Here is a 21,636-nt window from a genome sequence, read left to right on the forward strand (position 1 = left end):
AAGCAGCCACAGTCCAGGGTGTTATGATCCCTAGTGGCTGAGGATCACAAATAGATCAGCAAGTGATTAAACTAAGGACGAGGGAATTACATTTTAGCAAGCTGGAACAGAAAACATGATAAACACTGCTGATCAAAAAATGAGCAAACAAAACTTAGCTTATCCTGGATGGACTGGGAGCAAGGTAGTCAGAAGGAATCTGAGTAGCACTGATTACATCGACAGCCGGCAACAAGTGGAAGTAAAACAGAGCTATATAGGAACCTCCCAGAGGATAACGAACCAGCTGATAGCCAGAGACCAGCAGGATAACAGGCAAAGCCACCAGGGGGAGCCCAAAGCAAAAGTCACACCATACCACCAGTGACCACAAGAGGGAGCCTGAACACAGAGTTCACAACACCAGGGTACCAGATCACAGGGCAGGCAGGATCCTGCCAGCTTGGAAGCGAATCCAGAGTCCCCTTTACCAGGTGGAGTTAGAAGCCTTCCTCTAGTGCGGTGGTGTTGTAGTCCCTTACTGCCTATGGCTTCAGATACGGTCCTCAGAGTTCTTCTCTCTGTCCCCTATATAGGATAGGACATAACCCGTATGACTGGTGACTTGAGCCTTGTTACAGGGACTCTAGCATGCCCCGGGCTCTGTAGGTGTCACCGTGCCTCCTGGGTATTAAGGCGGACAGGTAACTTGCAGTTCAGTTGTCCTGTTGGTCTGATGTAAGTCGTAGAGTCCTTACAACCTCGGTGGTCCGGCTACCGGTTATCTGTGCCTCAGAGGGAGGCAGCCTGCTCTTAGCTGGTCTCCCCTGATGTTACTCTCCTATGCTTCGCTCTCTTGCACGCTCACTGAACAATGTTCGGCTTTCTGTACGTCTCTTTCCAGGAGCTGTGGTGCTTCAGACCACACGGCCCCTTCAGACCTTCTGACTCTCTAGGTCGGTCTGCTCCCTTCTGTCTCTCTGACAATCTAATCTCTCTTTCCCTCCAAACCACAATAGATATAGGGGAGTCACCTAGTAAAAATGATCTAAAGCTCTCCCTTGTGGCCTGGAGTGTGAACATGTTGTGTGTATGGTAGTTACCTGATAAGAGTTATCCTTCATCGCTTCCAAACGTAACATCACTCTCCCCGTGAGGAAAGCAATGCTACTGTGTCGACCAGGACCCTGGGGCGCCACACATAGTTACATAGTTACATAGTTATTAAGGTTGAAGGAAGACTTTAAGTCCATCTAGTTCAACCCAACATGCCCTAACATGTTGATCCAGAGGAAGGCAAAAAAAAACCATGTGGCAAAGAGTAAGCTCCACATTGGGGAAAAATATTCCTTCCCGACTCCACATACGGCAGTCAGACTAGTTCCCTGGATCAACGCCCTATCAAGGAATCTAGTGTATATACCCTGTAACATTATACTTTTCAAGAAAGGCATCCAGTCCCCTTTTAAATTTAAGTAATGAATCACTCATTACAACATCATACGGCAGAGAGTTCCATAGTCTCACTGCTCTTACAGTAAAGAATCCGCGTCTGTTAATATGCTTAAACCTTCTTTCCTCCAGACATAGAGGATGCTCCCTTGTCCCTGTCTCAGGTCTATGATTAAAAAGATCATCAGAAAGGTCTCTGTACTGTCCCCTCATATATTTATACATTAAAATAAGATCACCCCTTAGTCTTCGTTTTTCCAAACTAAACAGCCCCAAGTGTAATAACCTATCTTGGTATTGCAGACCCCCCAGTCCTCTAATAACCTTGGTCGCTCTTCTCTGCACCCGCTCTAGTTCAGCTATGTCTTTCTTATACACCGGAGACCAGAACTGTGCACAGTATTCTAAGTGTGGTCGAACTAGTGACTTGTATAGAGGTAAAATTATGTTCTCCTCATGAGCATCTATGCCTCTTTTAATACATCCCATTATTTTATTTGCCTTTGTAGCAGCTGCCTGACACTGGCCGCTGAATATGAGTTTGTCATCCACCCATACACCCAGGTCTTTTTCATTGACGGTTTTGCCCATAGTTTTAGAATTAAGCACATAGTTATACATCTTATTACTTCTACCCAAGTGCATGACCTTACATTTATCCCCATTAAAGCTCATTTGCCATTTATCAGCCCAAGCTTCTAGTTTACATAAATCATCCTGTAATATAAAATTGTCCTCCCCTGTATTGATTACCCTGCAAAGTTTAGTGTCATCTGCAAATATTGAAATTCTACTCTGAATGCCCCCTACAAGGTCATTAATAAATATGTTAAAAAGAAGAGGGCCCAATACTGACCCCTGTGGTACCCCACTGCTAACCACGACCCAGTCCGAGTGTGCTCCATTAATAACCACCCTTTATTTCCTATCCCTGAGCCAGCTCTCAACCCACTTACACATATTTTCCCCTATCCCCATTATTCTCATTTTGTGTATCAACCTTTTGTGTGGCACCGTATCAAAAGCTTTTGAAAAGTCCATATACACTACATCTACTGGGTTCCCTTGGTCCAGTCTGGAACTTACCTCTTCATAGAAGCTGATCTAGTCTGACATGAACGGTCCCTAGTAAACCCGTGCTGATACTGGGTCATGAGGTTATTCCTCTTCAGATACTCCAGTATAGCATCCCTTAGAATGCCCTCCAGGATTTTACCCACAATAGAGGTTAAGCTTACTGGCCTATAATTTCCGAGTTCAGTTTTTGTCCCCTTTTTGAATATTGGCACCACATTTGCTATACGCCAGTCCTGTGGTACAGACCCTGTTATGGACTCTTTAAAGATTAAAAATAATGGTCTATCAATGACTGTACTTAATTCCTGCAGTACTCGGGGGTGTATCCCATCCGGGCCCGGAGATTTGTCAATTTTAGTGATTTTTAGATGCCGCCATACTTCCTGCTGGGTTAAGCAGGTGACACTTAATGGGGAATTTTTGTTATCACTGATCATATTGTCTGCCATGGGATTTTCTTGTGTAAATACTGATAAAAAAAGTCATTTAGCATATTGGCTTTTTCCTCATCCTCATCCTCATCCACCATTTCCCACAGACTATTTTTAAGGGGGCCAACACTTTCATTTTTTAGTTTCTTACTACTATGTAATTAAAGAATATTTTGGGATTATTTTTACTCTCTCTGGCAATGAGTCTCTCTGTCTCAATCTTTGCAGCCTTGACTTGCTTTTTACAGAATTTATTTAATTTTTTGTATTTATTTAATGCCTCATCACTACCTACTTCCTTTAATTCTCTAAATGCTTTCTTTTTGTCACCTATTGCGCCCCTTACAGCTCTATTTAGCCATATTGGTTTCCTCCTATTTCTAGTATGTTTATTCCCATACGGTATATACTGTGCACAGGTCCTATCCAGGATGCTAATAAACGTCTCCCATTTTCTTTGTGTATTTTTATGTCTCAGGATATCGTCCCAGTTAATTGCACCAAGATCATCTCTCATCCGTTGGAAATTTGCCCTCCTGAAGTTTAGTGTCCTTGTCACCCCTCTGCTACACATCTTATTAAAGGATACACGAAAACGTATTATTTTGTGATCACTATTCCCCAAGTGACCCCCAACCCTTTTATTTGATATGCGGTCTGGCCTGTTTGTTAATATTAGGTCTAGCAGTGCCCCTCTTCTTGTTGGGTCCTGAACCAGTTGTGAAAGGTAATTGTCTCTCATAGTTGTCAAAAACCGATTACCTTTTCTGGAACTGCAGGTTTCTGTTCCCCAATCTATTTCAGAGTAGTTGAAGTCCCCCATAATAATGACTTCTCCTTGAGTCGCAGCTTCATCTATTTGCTTTACGAGGATATTCTCCATTGCTTCCATTATTTTTGGAGATTTATAACAAACCCCTATCAGTAATTTATTATTTTTTCCCCCTCCCCTTATCTCCACCCACAGGGACTCTACATTTTCATTAAATTCACCTATATTATCATGCCGGATGGGTTTTAAGGAAGATTTTACATACAGACACACTCCTCCCCCTCGCTTATCTGTACGGTCATTTCTGAAAAGGCTATAGCCCTGCAAGGTAACAGCCCAGTCATGGCTCTCATCCAGCCATGTTTCAGATATCCCCACCATGTCATAATTATGCTCCAACAACATTAATTCTAATTCGTCCATTTTGTTGGCGAGGCTTCTGGCATTAGTATACATGCACTTGATGTTCCTCTCTGTACCTCTATTCTTTCTTAAATTATTAACTGTTCTAACCCCACCCCCCATGCCACCGCCACCCCCAACTTCCTTATTTGTGCCCAGGTCTCTATCTGCCCTATCTTCCCCTCCTATAAATTGAATACCCTCCCCCCCAATCCCTAGTTTAAACACTCCTCCAACCTTCTAGCCATTTTCTCCCCCAGCACAGCTGCACCTTCCCCATTGAGGTGCAGCCCGTCCCTAGCGTAGAGCCTGTAGCCAACTGAGAAGTCGACCCAGTTCTGCAGTAACCCAAACCCCTTCTTCCTACACCAATTCTTGAGCCACTTATTAACCTCCCTAATCTCCCGTTGCCTCTCTGGCGTGGCACGTGGTACAGGCAGTATTTCGGAAAATACCACGTTGGAGGTCCTTGCTTTCAGCTTGCAGCCTAATTCCCTGAAATCATCTTTATGGACCTTCCACCTACCTCTAACTTTGTAATTTGTGCCAATGTGCACCATGACCGCTGGGTCCTCACCAGCCCCTCCCAGTAATCTGTCCACCCGATCAGCGATGTGTCGGACTCGAGCGCCAGGTAGGCAGCACACCGTCCGACGATCCCTGTCTTTTTGACAGATTGCCCTATCTGTTCCCCTAATAATTGAGTCCCCCACTACCAGCACCTGTCTGGCCTGTACTGCTCTCCTATTTCCGTCCTTACTGTAGCAGTCACTCCTCTGGCTTTCAGAGGACATGCCTGGCTGCAGCAGTGCTACCCCTGTACTGGCACCCCCCTCATCTGCCAACTTAGCAAACTTATTGGGGTGTGCCAGATCAGGACTCTACCCCACTTTCTGAATGTCACCCAGCTAGCTACTGTCCTGCAGCTCCATCCTACCATCCCCCCCCTCATCTATCCCATTGAGTGTCTGCTCTCCATATTGTCTATGGATCTTAGTGTTGCCAGCTGCACATTTAGATCAAGAATCTGGGCTTCCAAATGCTCAACGTGCTCACATCTCGCACAGCAGTATGCACCCTCGACCGGCTGCTCAAGGACTGCATACATGTGGCAAGATGTACATTGGATGGCATTAACAATAGTGGAGCACATTTCCTAATGGGGATTGCAACAGACAGAAACGTTAAATAAAAATAAATGCAAAGTATTAATAAAATACAGACAGTAATTCAGCAATTCCTCCCTTGGAAACTCCCTGAATCCAAAGTCACTGAATCACAAGTCACACTTACCGCCGTTCACACTTACACTCAGGTCACACTCAGCTCGCTCACACTCGCTAAGCTGAAGATTTAATGTTTGTTTGTTTTTCCCCCTCAGCAACAATCCACCTTGCTGTTCAATGCTCTACCAAAAAGGACTTGAGTCCCAAACAGCTGCCCCTTATAACCCCTTAATTATGAGCCCCCAACCTAAGTTAACCCCATGTGAATATAGCTACTCCCAATTCAGCAACTCACACCAATTCACACAGGTATTTCTTAAAGGCTTTCCAAATACCTCTTCACTGAATCACAAGTCACACACTTACCGCCGTTCACACTTACGCTCAGGTCACACTCGCTAAGCTGAAGATTTAATGTTTTTTTTTTTCCCCCCCCAGCAACAATCCACCTTGCTGTTCAATGCTCTACCAAAAAGGACTTGAGTCCCAAACAGCTGCCCCTTATAACCCCTTAATTATGAGCCCCCACCCTAAGTTAACCCCTTGTGAATATAGCTACTCCCAATTCAGCAACTCACACCAATTCACACAGGTATTTCTTAAAGGCTTTCCAAATACCTCTTCACTGAATCACAAGTCACACTTACCGCCGTTCACACTTACGCTCAGGTCACACTCAGCTCGCTCACACTCGCTAAGCTGAAGATTTAAAGATTTATTTTTTTTCCCCCCCCTCAGCAACAATCCACCTTGCTGTTCAATGCTCTACCAAAAATAATAAAAGTCTAAAATCAGCCCAGAACTACATGTGAGGACCTGGTCAATGACCTGAAGATAGCTGGAAGCACAGTCTTAAATGTTACCGTTAGTAACACATTACGCCATCATGGATTAAAATCCTGCAGGGCACACAAGGTCCCCTGCTCACCCCTGCACATGTCCAGGATCGTTTGAAGTTCACCAATGACCATCTAGATGATCCAAAGGAGGCATGGGAGTGGTAATGTGGTCAGATGAGACCAAAATAGAACTTTTTAGTATCATTTCCACTTGCCGTATTTGGAGGAAGACGAAGGATGAGTACAACCCCAAGAACACCATCCCAACCATGAAGCATGGTGGGGAAGCATACTTTGGGGGTGCTTTTCTGCAAAGGGGACAGGATATCTGCACCATATTAAAGGGACAATGGATGGGGTGTCATGTATCACAAGATTTTGGCCAACAACCTCCTTCCCTCAGTAATAACATCGAAGATGGTTCGTGGCTGGGTATTCTAGCATGACAATGACCAGAAACACACAGCAAGAGCAACTAAGAATTGGCTCTGTAAGAAGCATGTCAAGGTCATGGAGTGTCCTAGCCAGTCTCTAGATCTGAATCCAATAGAAAATCTGAGGGAGCTGAAGCGCAATGTTGCCCAGCGGCAGCTCCGAAACCTGAAAGATTTGGAGAAGATCTGTATGGAGAAGTTGGACAAAATCGCTGCTGCAGTGTGTGTAAACTTGGTCAAGAACTACAGGAAACGTCTGACCTCTGTAAGTGCAAACAAAGGTTTTATGCACAAAAGATTAAGTTCTATTTTTCTATTGTATCAAATACTTATTTCATGCAATAAAATGAAAATTAATTATGAATCATACACTGTGATTTTCTGTATTTTTTTAATAAGATTCTGTCTCTCACAGGTGAAGTGTACCTACGACAAAAATGACAGACCTCTTCATTCTCTGTAGGTGGGAAAACTTGCAAAATCGGTAGTGTATCAAATACTTATTTTCTGCACTATACAGGAATGTACGGGGATAGATGCAATGAAGGAATAACAGATCAAATCCAGAAAAATAAACCTTGGTCACTGCAGATACGACACGTGAGATGAAGATAAATAGAGTGAAATTTTATTCACAGCCAACATGTGATAATAACAGAATATTTAAATTGACCGTTTCGGCATTATGGCTTTCTCAAGGTTATCTGTGTATACATAATAAAGTGATAGACAAAATAACATACAAATTAAACACCATATTTATGGTATGGAGGTGGTATAACACCTACATTTATATAAATACAATTGTAACAGGAATGGTGGAACCACTTTGTGGTGATCTGAGGAGAGCCTGGAGGGTCGTGCACCTCACTTTTCACTAGAGCCCTTTATGGTGGGGTTAGGCTCGCCTCCGATGATCGCCAGATGCTATTCTAGGACAGACTATGGACGCACGGCAGCTGACCCCCAAGGGACTGGCAGCCGGAACAGCCAGGAGGGAAAGCCCAGACCCATCAGACAACCCTGATGTAAATTGCAAGGTTTAATGATTGCTTTGTTCTTCCATTGTTGAATGATGTAATTCCTCAGTTTGATTAATGTATCTAAATAAATGTATGTGTTATACCACCACCATACCATATTTATGGAATTTAATTTGTATGTGATTTTGTCTATCAGTTTATCATATACACAGATACCCTTGAAAAAGGACAATGCCAAAACTCTGGATTTAAATATTCTGTCATTATCACATGTTGGCTGTGAATAAACTTTCACTTTATTTATGAAGTACAATATGTCAGGAGAAAAGAATCTCAGAATCACCGGCATATGTTGAAGTGTTCCAGAGTTGTAACCACATAAAGTGACAATGGTCAGAATTGTAAAATTTGGCCTGGTCAGGAAGATGAAAACAGGCTTGGGGTGAAGGGGTTAAAAAAATGGAATTTTAAAAAAAGGCAGTGGTCACAGGGTTAGTCCAAAAAATAACATAAATGATTAGGTAATTGGGCATATAATACATGTTCCTCAAAATATCACTATAAATGCTGAAAATGCCAAGTGTAACCACAGTAAGGGCAGATACACCATTAAGATATGAAAAAATACAACTGTGCAATGAAAAATACTTAGCGAAATAAGAACCTCTATATGCTGAGAAAGTCCACATAATCTGGCTTCACTTTTGCTTCTTCTGGGGGCACAAACACATTTCACTGTCACATACTGAGTGGCCTATAAACTGTTAAAGTGGGATTGTAAAAGCACTAAGAAACTAGGGCTATGTTCACACTTTAGGTTTATTGTGCACTCTTTAAGGGCAGCATGCAGTATTGATGGACTTGCTGATTATGATTGGCAGGCTAAGGTGCAGTTATTCTGAAACTTACAGTTCATTCTCTGCAGCGCAATGGAAAAGCTGAGAACTTTATAGAAGTCCAGCGAATTCATGAAGTGTACCCTACTGCCACTGATAATGCTTAATAATAAGCTAAATCTATCAATCAGAATGACAGGTGAAGGCCACATCCCATGAATTTGCTTGACTTCTAGCTCTTACCACTGGCAGTCTGCTGCAAATGAAAAGAACTGTACATTTCAGAAAAAATGGCACCATATTCAGACACCGCCAAAATCAGCATGTCTGTCACTACTTTGCCTTCTGAGAGGGCAGCATAACCACGATGACACATTCCCTTTAGTATTCTACATAAATCATAAGGCAGAAGAGATATACAAATAATTGTATGCTTTGTAATGATGTGTGGTCCGCAAACTCTGGTTCTCCAGCTATTTTGAAACTAACATTCCCATCACAGAGTGTGATCAATGAGTGGAAAAGGCTGGTGGTGGTGAGTTCTCCTTCAATGGAAGTCTCCAGAGGCTGGACAGACATCTGTCTGAGATGGTTCAGTGAATCCTGCATTCAGCAAGGAGTTGAACGCAATGACCCTAGAGGTCCCTTCCAACTCTAACATTCTATGACCATGTCATGAGAGTCAGCCAGTAGCACTGCATCATGGGAGTTGCAGTTGTACAATTAATTGTAATGTGCAAAATGATCCGCTCTTCCCTGGTCCACTGTCCTCGTCAATACTCCATGGATCACAGACCAGGACAATACAAACTTCCTCAGCTCACACTACAATGTTGGTGAGTCGCCCACCAGGGCAATGGGGATACTCGGTACCTGGTCCGGTCGCACTTAAAAGGTATGTCACGGTGGCTGTGACCCGGTCCGTGGCCCTGGGACTCAATTAAAGGGGAAAGGTCTTTTAAGGGAAATGTAAAAGTCTATTTTCGTGACACCACCTGTGGTTCTCGGTCAATAGGGACCGACGCTGCTGGGGTGATGTGGCAGCAAGATGGTGACACTTCCCACAGGTGAAGCGGGGTCCTCAGGGCTCCCAAGGTGTATGGCAGGGTTGATGTGTTGCTGGTAAATAATGGGAGACCCAGGGTTGCAGTCTTTACCTGGTTTACTGGTGGTAGCAGGCCACAGTCCAGGGTACCGGCAACAGGTACAGAAGGAGTCCAGGCAGCCCAGAAACAAGCGGAAATCCCCTTGGCAGGTCAGGTTGGGAGCCTTCCACTAAGCGCTGCTTTCCTGGTCCCTTGCTCTCTGTAGTTTGCTGGCAAGGTACCCCGTTTCTCTCCTGTCCTGGGAGAGTACCTGCACGGTAGGCAGCTTGAGCCGTTTTCTTGGGGTCTCTGACAGGGTGGCTCCAGGCTCTAACTGCTGCTATACCTCAGGTGCTGTACGGGCAGTTTAAGTATAGTCCTATGGCCTCCGGTTTTGCTGTGGACCATGCAGTTATCCACAACCTCGGGCTCCCGGTGCCCAGTTTCTGCGCTCTGGCTCCTAGTGGGGCCAATCGCAGCATCCTTGAGCCCTCAATCACTCCTCTGCTCCTTTCCTGTCTCTCTTCACTCTCAGACTCTCTCAGACTGACTTGACTCCTCCTCCAGACCAGAATCTATATATCTCAGGGAAGCTCCCCTAAAACAGGGTTTTGAGCTCCCCCTCCTGGCCTGGAGTTAGAATGTGTTGTGTGTGGGATAACCTGCCAAAGGGATCCCTCTTGTCTCCAGGCATAGCACTACCCTCCCCGAGAGGAAGGCAGCACTACTTTGGTACCCGAACTCATGGGCTGCCACATTGGCATCCGAGGTGCCTCCTGCTAATGAGTTGGCACAACGCACATTATAACGTTGGAGGAGACTAGTAATCACAAGAGGCAGGGCCCTGTTTTGGCTACCATCGAGTACAGTGCACCACATCTATTTGTTAATCTCTTACAACAAATACAGTCATAAACTGCAAACTAGCTTAGAGATGGCAAACAATATGGAAATTTTCTCAAAGATATTAACAATTTACCAAACTTATCTTACATTATACATCCAAGAGCCCAGATGTCAGATTTAAAGGAGTGGCCATCCTTGGCTAGAACCTCTGGAGATAGATAGTTTGGGGTGCCACATATGACGCTGTCATGAAAAGGACATCAGTCAGACAATTTGGAAGTGCACAATCATGGACAACAGTCACAGTTTATTAAATCCTTACCCTGGGATTTTTCCACACTGCCCAACAGTTGTTGCCAATCCAAGGTCTCCAATTTTTACAACCATGTTCTTGGCAATGAAAAAATTACCTAAAAAGATTTAGTAAAGTATGCATTAATAGGATTTGTCATTTCAGTTCTACATCTATATTGATTAATATATCAATGAGATGTCTATGGACAAGGTATGCCACGGCCACTCAATCAAAATAAACAGATTCAAAATGTTTATGAAAGCATGTGAGTAATGACATTTGCCTTATGGTTGAAGATGTAACTTTATACATGCTATATTCTCCTAAGCAACCCCTTTCCGACATCGGGTGCAATAGTACGCCGATGTTGGACTCCCCCAGTTTGGTGCGGTCTCCGGCGATAATCCTGCACCGTTCCGGACACATGACAGCTGATCTATACAGCTGACATGTGGCCGCAATAGCCGAGGGTGGAATCACGATCCACCAACGGCTGTTAACTAGTTAAATGCCGCTGTCAATTTCTGACAGGGATTGCCTGTTTGTTAGGGAATCACCACTTGTATTCAAGCTGTCTAGCAGCCGCAAATCATGAAGCTGCGGGGTCTCAAACATAATTTTCGAGCACGCCCAAAATACTTGGAGAACACCCGAGCATGCTCGGAAATCTCGAGTAATGAGCATACTCGCTCATTATTAATGCTATCCTAAAAGCCCCCTACATAGTATAATACCTCTACAGTTAAATCCCCCACACAATTTGCCCATGCAGTGCCCCCATACAGTATGATGCCACCACAGTAACCCCCCCATAGTATGATGCTTCCACAGTCTGCCCAGAAATTACAATGTCCTCACAGCATGATACCCCCCATAAAACCCACCACACACAGCGTGATGCCCCCAATCAGCCCCCCACAGTATAATATATCCACAGCATGACCTCCATACACTTCCACCCCCACAGAGTATGATGTCCTCTGCCACTTTTCTTTGTATGATGCCCCCACAGCATGATCCCTTCCACAGACATTCCCACAGGTATGATGGCCCCCACAAAACATCATAGCCGCCTCATCACACCAGAGTATCATGACCCCCACACACCTTATCATGGCCTCCAGAGTCCCCACACACAGTATAATGGCCCCTACACTATATAATGACCACCTCTACACATAGTATCAAGGCCTCCACAGCCCACCCTTCCCACACACACAGCATGATGACAAAAACAACAAACCTAGATCTACGGTTCTGCTCTGGACACTGTGAGGACTAAGGCTGCCCACCATAGGCTCAATCTAGTCATGTCACTACCCCTGCTGTGCTGAGACTCAGAGTAAAATGTACAGGTTGAATGGTGGGAGAGGCAGCTGACGGCTCCCTGCTCCACCTTAGCATGTAACTGTATCTGTGTCCTGAGAATGCAGATACTGTTGAAAGCCAGACGCCAAGCAGGTAAGAAGGTGAGCAGTTTCGCCATAGCAGCTGTGTGGTTGCCATTGTGCACACGTATCAGTGCATGAAAGTTAGTGGACTTAACCCTGCCCCATGTGTCTGTGTGCCTTATAGTGAGGTACTGTATGCATAGCTCCCAACCGTCCCTCATTGTGCGGGACTGTCCCGGTTTTGATGCTTTTCCCCGCTGTCCTGCACGGGACACTCTGCTTCCCGCAGACAACAGGAGAAGCAGCCGTCACACGCCCCCTTGTGTTAGGCCACGCCCCTTCCCCGTCCGTATGTTCCTGAGTCTTCCAGTGTGCCTGTGCGGTACAGTTCAGAGAAGGAGAGAGAGGGGACACGTATCAGCCGGTCATCCCTGCACCCGCAGAGCCTTACATCACATATTGGCTGCCAGCTCTGTGCGCACAGGACCTGTGATGAGGTCACAGGAGGGGAGGAGTCAGGGGTCACATGATCGGGACCTCCGTGGATTACAGGACTCGGCTGTGCTGGTTGCCAACTTGCCATGGTGCTGCTGGATGAGGTAAGTAAGCTGCCTTGTGTGTGGTCAGGAGGTGTTTACAGTGTGGATGTAGCAGAGCCATGTGTATACGATGTGTATGGAGTGGAGCCGTGTGTGTATGAGGTGTATGGAGCGGAGCTGAATGTGTATGAGGTATATGGAGCAGAGCTGAATGTGTGCGAGGTGTACGGAATGGAGCCGTGTGTGTATAAGGTGTATGGAGCGGAGCCGTGTGTGTATGAGGTGTATGGAGCAGAGCTAAATATGTACGAGGTGTATGGAGCGGAGCTGAATGTGTACGAGGTGTATGGAGTGGAGCTGAATGTGTACGAGGTGTACGGAGCAGAGCCATCATTATACAGTATGGAGCATCATGTGGGGTCATTATACAGTATGGAGCATCATGTGCAGTCATTATACAGTATGGAGCATCATGTGCAGCCAACATACAGTATGGAGCATCATGTGCAGTTATTATACAGCATGGAGCATCATGTGTGGTCATTATACAGTATGGAGTATCATGTGGGGCCATTATACAGTATGGAGCATCATGTGCGGCCATTATACAGTATGGAGCATCATGTGGGGTCATTATACAGTATGGAGCATCATATGTGGCCATTATACAGTATGGAGCATCATGTGCAGCCAATATACAGTATGGAGCATCATGTGGGGTCATTATACAGTATGGAGCATCATGTGCAGCCAATATATAGTATGGAGCATCATGTGGGGCCATTATACAGTATGGAGCATCATGTGGGGCCATTATACAGTATGGAGCATTGTGGGGCCATTATACAGTATGGAGCATCATGTGCAGCCAATATACAGTATGGGGCATCATGTGGGGCCATTATACAGTATGGAGCATCATGTGTGGTCATTATACAGTATGGAGCATCATGTGTGGTCATTATACAGTATGGAGCATCATGTGGGGCCATTATACAGTATGGAGCATTGTGGGGCCATTATACAGTATGGAGCACTGTGTGGCCATTATACAGTATTGAGCATTATGTGTGGCAATTATACAGTATGGAGCATCATGTGAGGCCATATTTTTTTGTTTATAATTTTTCTTTATGAAACTGTGATCAGCAGTGCTAAATGGGTGTGGTTGGGATGTGGATATCGGTGTGACTAGTTATGAACGGGTGTGGTCAGAGGCGTGGCCTAAAACTTGCCGCTGAATGCGTGGCGCGCCGCAAACTTTATCCCTCTTTCCCATCTTCAAAAGTTGGGAGGTATGCAGTATGTGCCTTTTGGTAAATATATATTCATGTACATTTTTTCTTGGGAGTCGTTACTTGCATTTTTATTCATTTTTTTTTTTTAAAAAGTCAATAGGTAAAAATTAAATGCTTTGATAGCAGTGACAGTTTTTGTTTTGCAGCATTCATTGTTGCGTATTTTTATAGGTTTTTTTTTTCAAATTCCAAGCTGGTATAGGAATAGTGATGAGCGAGTGTACTCGTTGCTTGGGTTTTCCCGAGCACGTTTGGGTGGTCTCCGAGTATTTATGACTGCTTAGAGATTTAGTTTTCATCACCGCAGCTGGATGATTTACAGCTACTAGCCTGCTTGATTACATGTGGGAATTCCCTAGCAACAAGGCAACCCCCACATGTACTCAGGCTGGCTAGTAGCTGTAAATCATTCAGCTGCCGCGATGAAAAATAAATCTCTGAGCAGTCATAAATATTTGGAGGTCACCCGAGCGTGTTCGGGAAAACCCGAGCAACGAGTACACTCGCTCATCACTATTTTGGAAGACTATTAAGTGCCCGCGTGGGAAAAACCACATGAAATTCATGGCAGTTTTTACAAATAAAAGTCAACATTGCCTAATTACTGTACAATGAAAAAGTATGCAGCCTTCTAATGTAGCAGATTGGTGTTTGATGTCACCAAATGAAATAATTGTTTACATCCAGGGGGTGAAAATGTGGGCCGAAGTGGCCATGCCGATAGCTAAGAATTGAAAAAAATCATATCTTGTCTGGGCTATGTGCTATTGTATCATAGTGTGAGTCTTTATATCACAAGATCCCAGACTGCAGAAAGTTGTATCCACTTCTCAGCTGAAAGCTGTACTGGCTCTGCGCAAAGTCATTCACTGACTGCAATCACAAGTCATAAAATGGTCAGTGATTTAAACAGAAAGCATCTTCAAAAGTGGAAATACTTTTCAGTTTACAAGTCAGAAAACTTCTTGCTGTGGATTTGAATATGTCTATTGGGGTTTTAGAAAATCTGTTGTGTTTTACAGTAAAGGAGATTTTAAAAAGTCTCATTTACGCTTAGTTGTAAAGTGCTGCGGAATATGTTGGTGCTATATAAAATACAATTATTATTATTCACATGAGTTGAAAAACATCTGCAGCGTAAATTGACAAGAGCTGAGTGTTTCAGATCCCAGCATCTATATCGGAGTGACATCCTCAGCATTAAATACTTCCGCAGACATCACTGTGGCATCTCCGCTGCGGGAGGCCCACCGTAAAGACGTTCTGTGGAGACATAGCCTAATAGAGGCTGTAAAGTTAGCTTTAGCTGCAGACAGAGGAACTGGATATCATTAGAAAAGATGGCATGCGTTTCGCTGAAGTCCCTGCTAAAAGTGGCTCTGTAACTGTGTCTGGGTTATATATTTGTATCTAGTAGAATTTCTGACATGTCTGCAGGAGATCACAAAGGGGTAGAGGTTCACTGAAGGGGTACAAGGATGACGAGTCGGTCTATTTCTAATATTAAGAACGGTTTATTTTCAGCACATGCTCTCAATTACAGTTATTTCTAGTAACTCTATCATCAACATTGCGCATCATTTATATTGATGGATAAACATAGCATTTCCAGACAGGCCAACATGACCCAGGATATATTCAACTTGTCTGCCACTTCTACTTACAGTACATTTCAACTGAACTCATCTTAATGATTTAATGATTTTTAGGGTTTATTTTACACCAATTAATTAGCTGAGGTCATAAAAGCAGAGTCAGAAGGAAAATGTTTAATATTTGACCATAAATGCTTTCTAATAGGGTCATCTGTATCTGATAAGATATTGATACAGTTATGTGCAAAATAATAGCAGTCAAACATCACTAATGTGTTTAATTACTGTTTTTGGCAGAAAAGATCATATAATTTGGGAAAAAATTCATACCTAGGTGTAGGTGAGTAATGGGCAACCAACAGAATCAACAGTCATGACGTGTACACTGCTAATTGGGTGTAATTGGCACATTTCATGGTGTTCTACTTAATAGCTTAGCGGACTTTAATTAGTGAGGTCATTTATTCTGTAAGGCTATGTGCACACGTTGCGGATTGGGGTGCAGAATTTTCAGCACAAAATCCGCATCTCCTGGCAGAAAACGCAGGTGCGGATTTGCCGCGGATTTTATGCGGATTTTGTGTGGATTTTCTGCGTTTTTTACCCCTGCGGATTTCTATTATGGAAGGGGTCAGAAACGCTGCAGTTCTGCACAAAAGAAGTAGCATGCTACTTCTTTTGTTCTGCAGCGGTTTTCATGCGGATTTTTCCACACCATTAGCACAGCTTTTTTTTTTTCTATTGATTTACATTGTACTGTAAATCACTATGCAGAACTGCAGCGTTTCTGCGTGGAAAAATCCACTGCGGATCCGCAGTAATTCCGCATCGTGTGCACACAGCCTAAAGATATAGGTGTCAATTATGGCCATTATTTAAGGGGAACCTGTCACCCCGTTTTTTCCGTATGAGATAAAAATACTGTTAAATAGGGCCTGAGCTGTGCATTACAATAGTGTATTTTGTGGACCCCGATTCCCCACCTATGCTGGGTGGGGAATCGGGGTCCACAAAATACACTGTTGTAATGCACAGCTCAGGCCCTATTTAACAGTATTTTTATCTCATACGGAAAAAACGGGGTGACAGGTTCTCTTTAAAGAAGGGGGGCACTAAATGTACCTGCTTGTTTTAGTCTTTGCTCAGTGTGTAAAATGGTTTGTTCCAGACATTGTACTGAAGGAAAAAGAACTTTCTTTGAGAAGTTGATTGCAGAGGGGAAAACATATAAAGAAGTGCAGAAAACAATTGGCTGCTCAGCTAAAAAGATTTCCAAGGTTTTAAATGGCAAACAAAGCTCGAAACACATGATAGGAAAATAAATACTACCTTCTGCATAGATCATAGAATAACAAGAATGGCAAAGAAGCATCCAATGATCAACTCCAGGAAGATTAAAGAAGATCTTCAGTTACCCGTGAGTGCTGTAACCATCAGAAGATGCCGATATGAAGCCAAACTATTTGCAAGAAACATTTGTAAAGTACCATTGCTGAAAACAAGATGAAGGCCTAGAGAAGTGACACAACATTGCATGGAATCAGATGAAAGTAAGATTATTCTTATGGGTTTTAAAGGCCACAGACAGTTTGTGAGACAACCCATAAAAAATAATTTAAGCCATATTACACTGTGAAGATTGTAAAATATGGAGGTGCAAGCATAATGGTTTGGGGATTTGTAACGCTAATGCCGGCGTCCCTGCATTTCCCTCTCCTTCCTCCTGGCAGGGATGAAGACATACTGACTGCCTGGCTGTGTGGCAGTGTCCTCATTCCCTGCCATGGTTTCTCTGGGATTGCACATGCTGCATAGGTCTCCCGGTGATGAGCCTAGTTTGCACGTGCACTCCCTGATTCTTAAAGGTGCAGTGTGCACACTTTGGAAATGCCCTCAGCCAATAGCTTGGAGGCATCAAGTATATAAGGCACGCTCCCCAATAGAGAGATGCCTGAGTAACATTCTCTATTTAGTAGTGTGAACAATATGGGGGGATTTAACCACAGCTTACAATCCTCCTTCAATATATGTAGCTGTAACAGGATACATGGCTGAGCAGGTGGTCCAGATACACTAGCTAGTATCCAGGATGACCCTGTAATGCTAGTCACCACTCAAGGACAGGCCGTGAGGCAGAATAGTCAGACGTTCCAGGGTCAATACCGAGAGAGTAACAAAGGGAAAAGATGAAGGTGTAAGTCAGGTCACAGTCCACGGTTAATAACAAGAGATAGCGGATCAGAAGCCAAAGGACCAAACAAAGGGGTAGACAGAACACGGTCCAAAGGGTCAGGCAGCAGAAGATCAGAACTCAGAGCAACAGAATCGGGCTAACACTCACCAAGAAACACAAACGACGTCTGGCAGGGATCAGAGGCAGACAGTTCAGTTAAGTAGCTATGAGATCACCAGAACACTGACACCTGCAGAAAGTCCCACAAATCCTAGTCACAGATTGGGAAGCAGAGCTGTCAAGGCACCGACAGTCCAGCAAGCCCATCACAGTATTGGACAGCCAAGCTGTCAATCAAGACACAGACAACTCAGCAAGACAGTTTCGATAGAACAGCATAGCAATCATTCACTGAGCGGAGGAATCATTACAGACCCCCTGTGGAGCCCATGCTATGCAACTGCGTCCCTCAGTCAGATAAGATTTCATAAGGAGATTTAAGGAGAATATAGAGTTATATTACATCCTTGCCACACGCCGGTTACATTTTCGAGATGTCTGGAATGGGCTGAGCGCCTTCCAGTGTCTCGATCCTTTCTAGTACCCCAGGGTACTACCCATAACTGCTAGTAGAAGCAAGGTAGCAAAGCTGTGTTTGTTCTCAAGCATAATGAGGACCCGGTTATGTCTGATGGCGCCAGAACCGCCACACTATGACATTTCTTTGGGAAATTATGATTCTTCATAGGTTTTGGGTGTCTCAGCTACAAACACCCAGGAGAAGATGATAAGGACCATCCCAGGGGCCAAGAAAGGAGTTATCCGACCAAGGGGATAAAGGCTGTGTAAGACCATGTGCTCTCTCTCACTGTCATGCTTGCTTTTCACTTCTAATGAGGGGGCCACATCGAGTAACATGCTGGAAGGACCTGGAACCAGCTGGCACCCATGCCCATGCAGCCCAGCACATGGTTGACATGTTTCCTCTGCTTATACTTTTGTACTACCTCCAGTATTTGCATATCTCACTATTGTGTGTGTATACACTCACCGGCCACTTTATTAGGTACACCTGTCCAACTTCTTGTTAACACTTAATTTCTAATCAGCCAATCACATGGCGGCAACTCAGTGCATTTAGGCATGTAGACATGGTCAAGACAATCTCCTGCAGTTCAAACCGAGCATCAGTATGGGGAAGAAAGGTGATTTGAGTGCCTTTGAACGTGGCATGGTTGTTGGTGCCAGAAGGGCTGGTCTGAGTATTTCAGAAACTGCTGATCTACTGGGATTTTCACGCACAACCATCTCTAGGGTTTACAGAGAATGGTCCGAAAAAGAAAAAAAATCCAGTGAGCGGCAGTTCTGTGGGCGGAAATGCCTTGTTGATGCCAGAGGTCAGAGGAGAATGGGCAGACTGGTTCGAGCTGATAGAAAGGCAACAGTGACTCAAATCGCCACCCGTTACAACCAAGGTAGGCCTAAGAGCATCTCTGAACGCACAGTGCGTTGAACTTTGAGACAGATGGGCTACAGCAGCAGAAGACCACACCGGGTACCACTCCTTTCAGCTAAGAACAGGAAACTGAGGCTACAATTTGTACAAGCTCATCGAAATTGGACAGTAGAAGATTGGAAAAACGTTGCTTGGTCTGATGAGTCTCGATTTCTGCTGCGACATTCAGATGGTAGGGTCAGAATTTGGCGTAAACAACATGAAAGCATGGATCCATCCTGCCTTGTATGGAGCATCTTTGGGATGTGCAGCCGACAAATCTGCGGCAACTGTGTGATGCCATCATGTCAATATGGACCAAAATCTCTGAGGAATGCTTCCAGCACCTTGTTGAATCTATGCCACAAAGAATTGAGGCAGTTCTGAAGGCAAAAGGGGGTCCAACCTGTTACTAGCATGGTGTACCTAATAAAGTGGCCGGTGAGTGTATATATATATATATATATATATATATATATATATATATATATATATACATATATATATATATATATATACACTGCTCAAAAAAATAAAGGGAACACTAAAATTCCACATCCTAGATATCACTGAATTAAATATTCCAGCTGCAAATCTTTATTCATTACATAGTGGAATGCGTTGAGAAGAATAAAAAAAAAATTATCAATGTAAATCAAAATTAATATCCCAAATTCTGAATTTGGAATGATACTCAAAATCAAAATGGAAAATCAAATTACAGGCTGATCCAACTTCAGTGGAAATGCCTCAAGACAAGGAAATTATGCTCAGTAGTGTGTGTGGCCACCAAGTGCCTGTATGACCTCCCTACAACGCTTGGGCATGCTCCTGGTGAGGCGGCGGATGGTCTCCTGAGGGATCTCCTCCCAAACCTTGACTAAAGCAGCCGCCAACTCCTGGACAGTCTGTGGTGCAATGTGACGGTGGATGGTGCAAGACATGATGTCCCAGATGTGTTCAATCGGATTTAGGTCTGGGGAACGGGTGGGCCAGTCCATAGCTTCAATGCCTTCATATTGCAGGAACTGCTGACACACTCAAGCCACATGAGGTCTGGCATTGTCCTGCATTAAGAGGAACCCAGGGCCAACTGCACCAGAATATGGTCTCACAAGGGGTCTGAGGATCTCATCTTGGTACCTAATGGCAGTCAGGCTACTTCTGGCGAGCACATGGAGGGCTGTGCGGCCCTCCAAAGAAATGTCACCCCACACCATTACTGACCCACTGCCAAACCGGTCATGCTAAAGGATGTTGCAGGCAGCAAATCACTCTCCATGGCATCTCCAGACTCTGTCACGTCTGTCACATGTGCTCAGTGTGAACCTGCTTTCATCTGTGAAGAGCACAGGACGCCAGTGGTGAATTTGCCAATCCTGGTGTTCTGTGGCAAATGCTAAGTGTCCTGCATGGTGTTGGGCTGTGAGCACAACCCCCATCTGTGGACGTTGGGCACTCCGACCATCCTCATGGAGTCGGTTTGTAACCATTTGTGCAGACACATGCGCATTTGTGTCCTGCTTGAGGTCATTTTGCAGGTCTCTGGCAGTGCTCCTCCTGTTCCTCGTTGCACAAAGGCTGAGGTAGCAGTCCTGCTGCTGGGTTGTTGCTCTCCTACGGCCCCCCTCCATGTCCCATGTCTCCTGGTGTCCTGGCCTGTCTCCTGGTAGTGCCTCTGGACACTACGCTGACAGACACAGCAAACCTTCTTGAAACAGCTCACACTGATGTGCCATCCTGGATGAGCTGCACTACCTGATCCACTTGTGTGGGTTGTAGAGTCTGTCTCATGCTACCACGAGTGTGAAAGCACAACCAACATTCGAAAGTGACCAAAACATCAGCCAGAAAGCATTGGTACTGAGATATGGTCTGTGGTCCCCACCTGCAGAACCACTCCTTTATTGAGTGTGTCTTGATAATTGCCAATAATTTCCATCTGTTGTCTATTCCATTTGCTCAACAGCATGTGGAATTGATTGTCAAACAGTGTTGTTTCCTAAGTGGACTGTTTGATTTCACAGAAGTTTGCTTTACTTGGAGTTATATTCTGTTGTTTAAGTGTTCCCTTTATTTTTTTTGAGCAGTGTGTATATATATATAAAACAATCGTGTATATAGTGTTTTTGCTAGTGTGCCCTTAAGGCGATTGAATATATAATTTAACTTTGGGTTGCTCTTTTATCTCAATACACGAATCCACACATCCGAGTTCTCAGTTTTAACTTCACATGCTACCGAAGTTGGTTTCTGGCCCGATATAATCCTGGAGCAGGCTTATATCTAACAAGGAACTGGTCGCAGTCCTACTGGACTGATTTCACCCTTAGCCCTTAACCCGGGTCCACCATCCCCCAACCTCAACCCCTGCCCTACTTCAAATCAAAACCTTACTAACCTGATTAACATTAGCTGTACTCCTTCATCTCCCACTTTTAATTGTGCACTACTTTCTGAACAACTCTCTTAATCTGTTGGCCCTCAC

The 21,636-nt window shown here is 44.3% G+C and overlaps 1 protein-coding gene across 1 annotated transcript in view; it reads right to left on the bottom strand.

The window, feature by feature from the left end:
* LOC143783201 (serine/threonine-protein kinase PLK2-like) overlaps window positions 1–21,636 on the bottom strand; it is a 114,086-nt gene that overhangs the window by 36,927 nt on the left and 55,523 nt on the right. Inside the window, exons 5-6 of the mRNA XM_077271624.1 lie at window positions 10,685–10,772; window positions 10,510–10,605 (exon numbers count right to left, since the gene is read on the bottom strand). Coding sequence (XP_077127739.1) covers window positions 10,510–10,605; window positions 10,685–10,772 — 184 coding nt within the window. The remainder of the gene's footprint in view (window positions 1–10,509; window positions 10,606–10,684; window positions 10,773–21,636) is intronic.

This window comes from Ranitomeya variabilis, chromosome 1, assembly GCF_051348905.1.
Source record: "Ranitomeya variabilis isolate aRanVar5 chromosome 1, aRanVar5.hap1, whole genome shotgun sequence".
In the NCBI taxonomy this organism is placed as follows: domain Eukaryota; kingdom Metazoa; phylum Chordata; class Amphibia; order Anura; family Dendrobatidae; genus Ranitomeya; species Ranitomeya variabilis.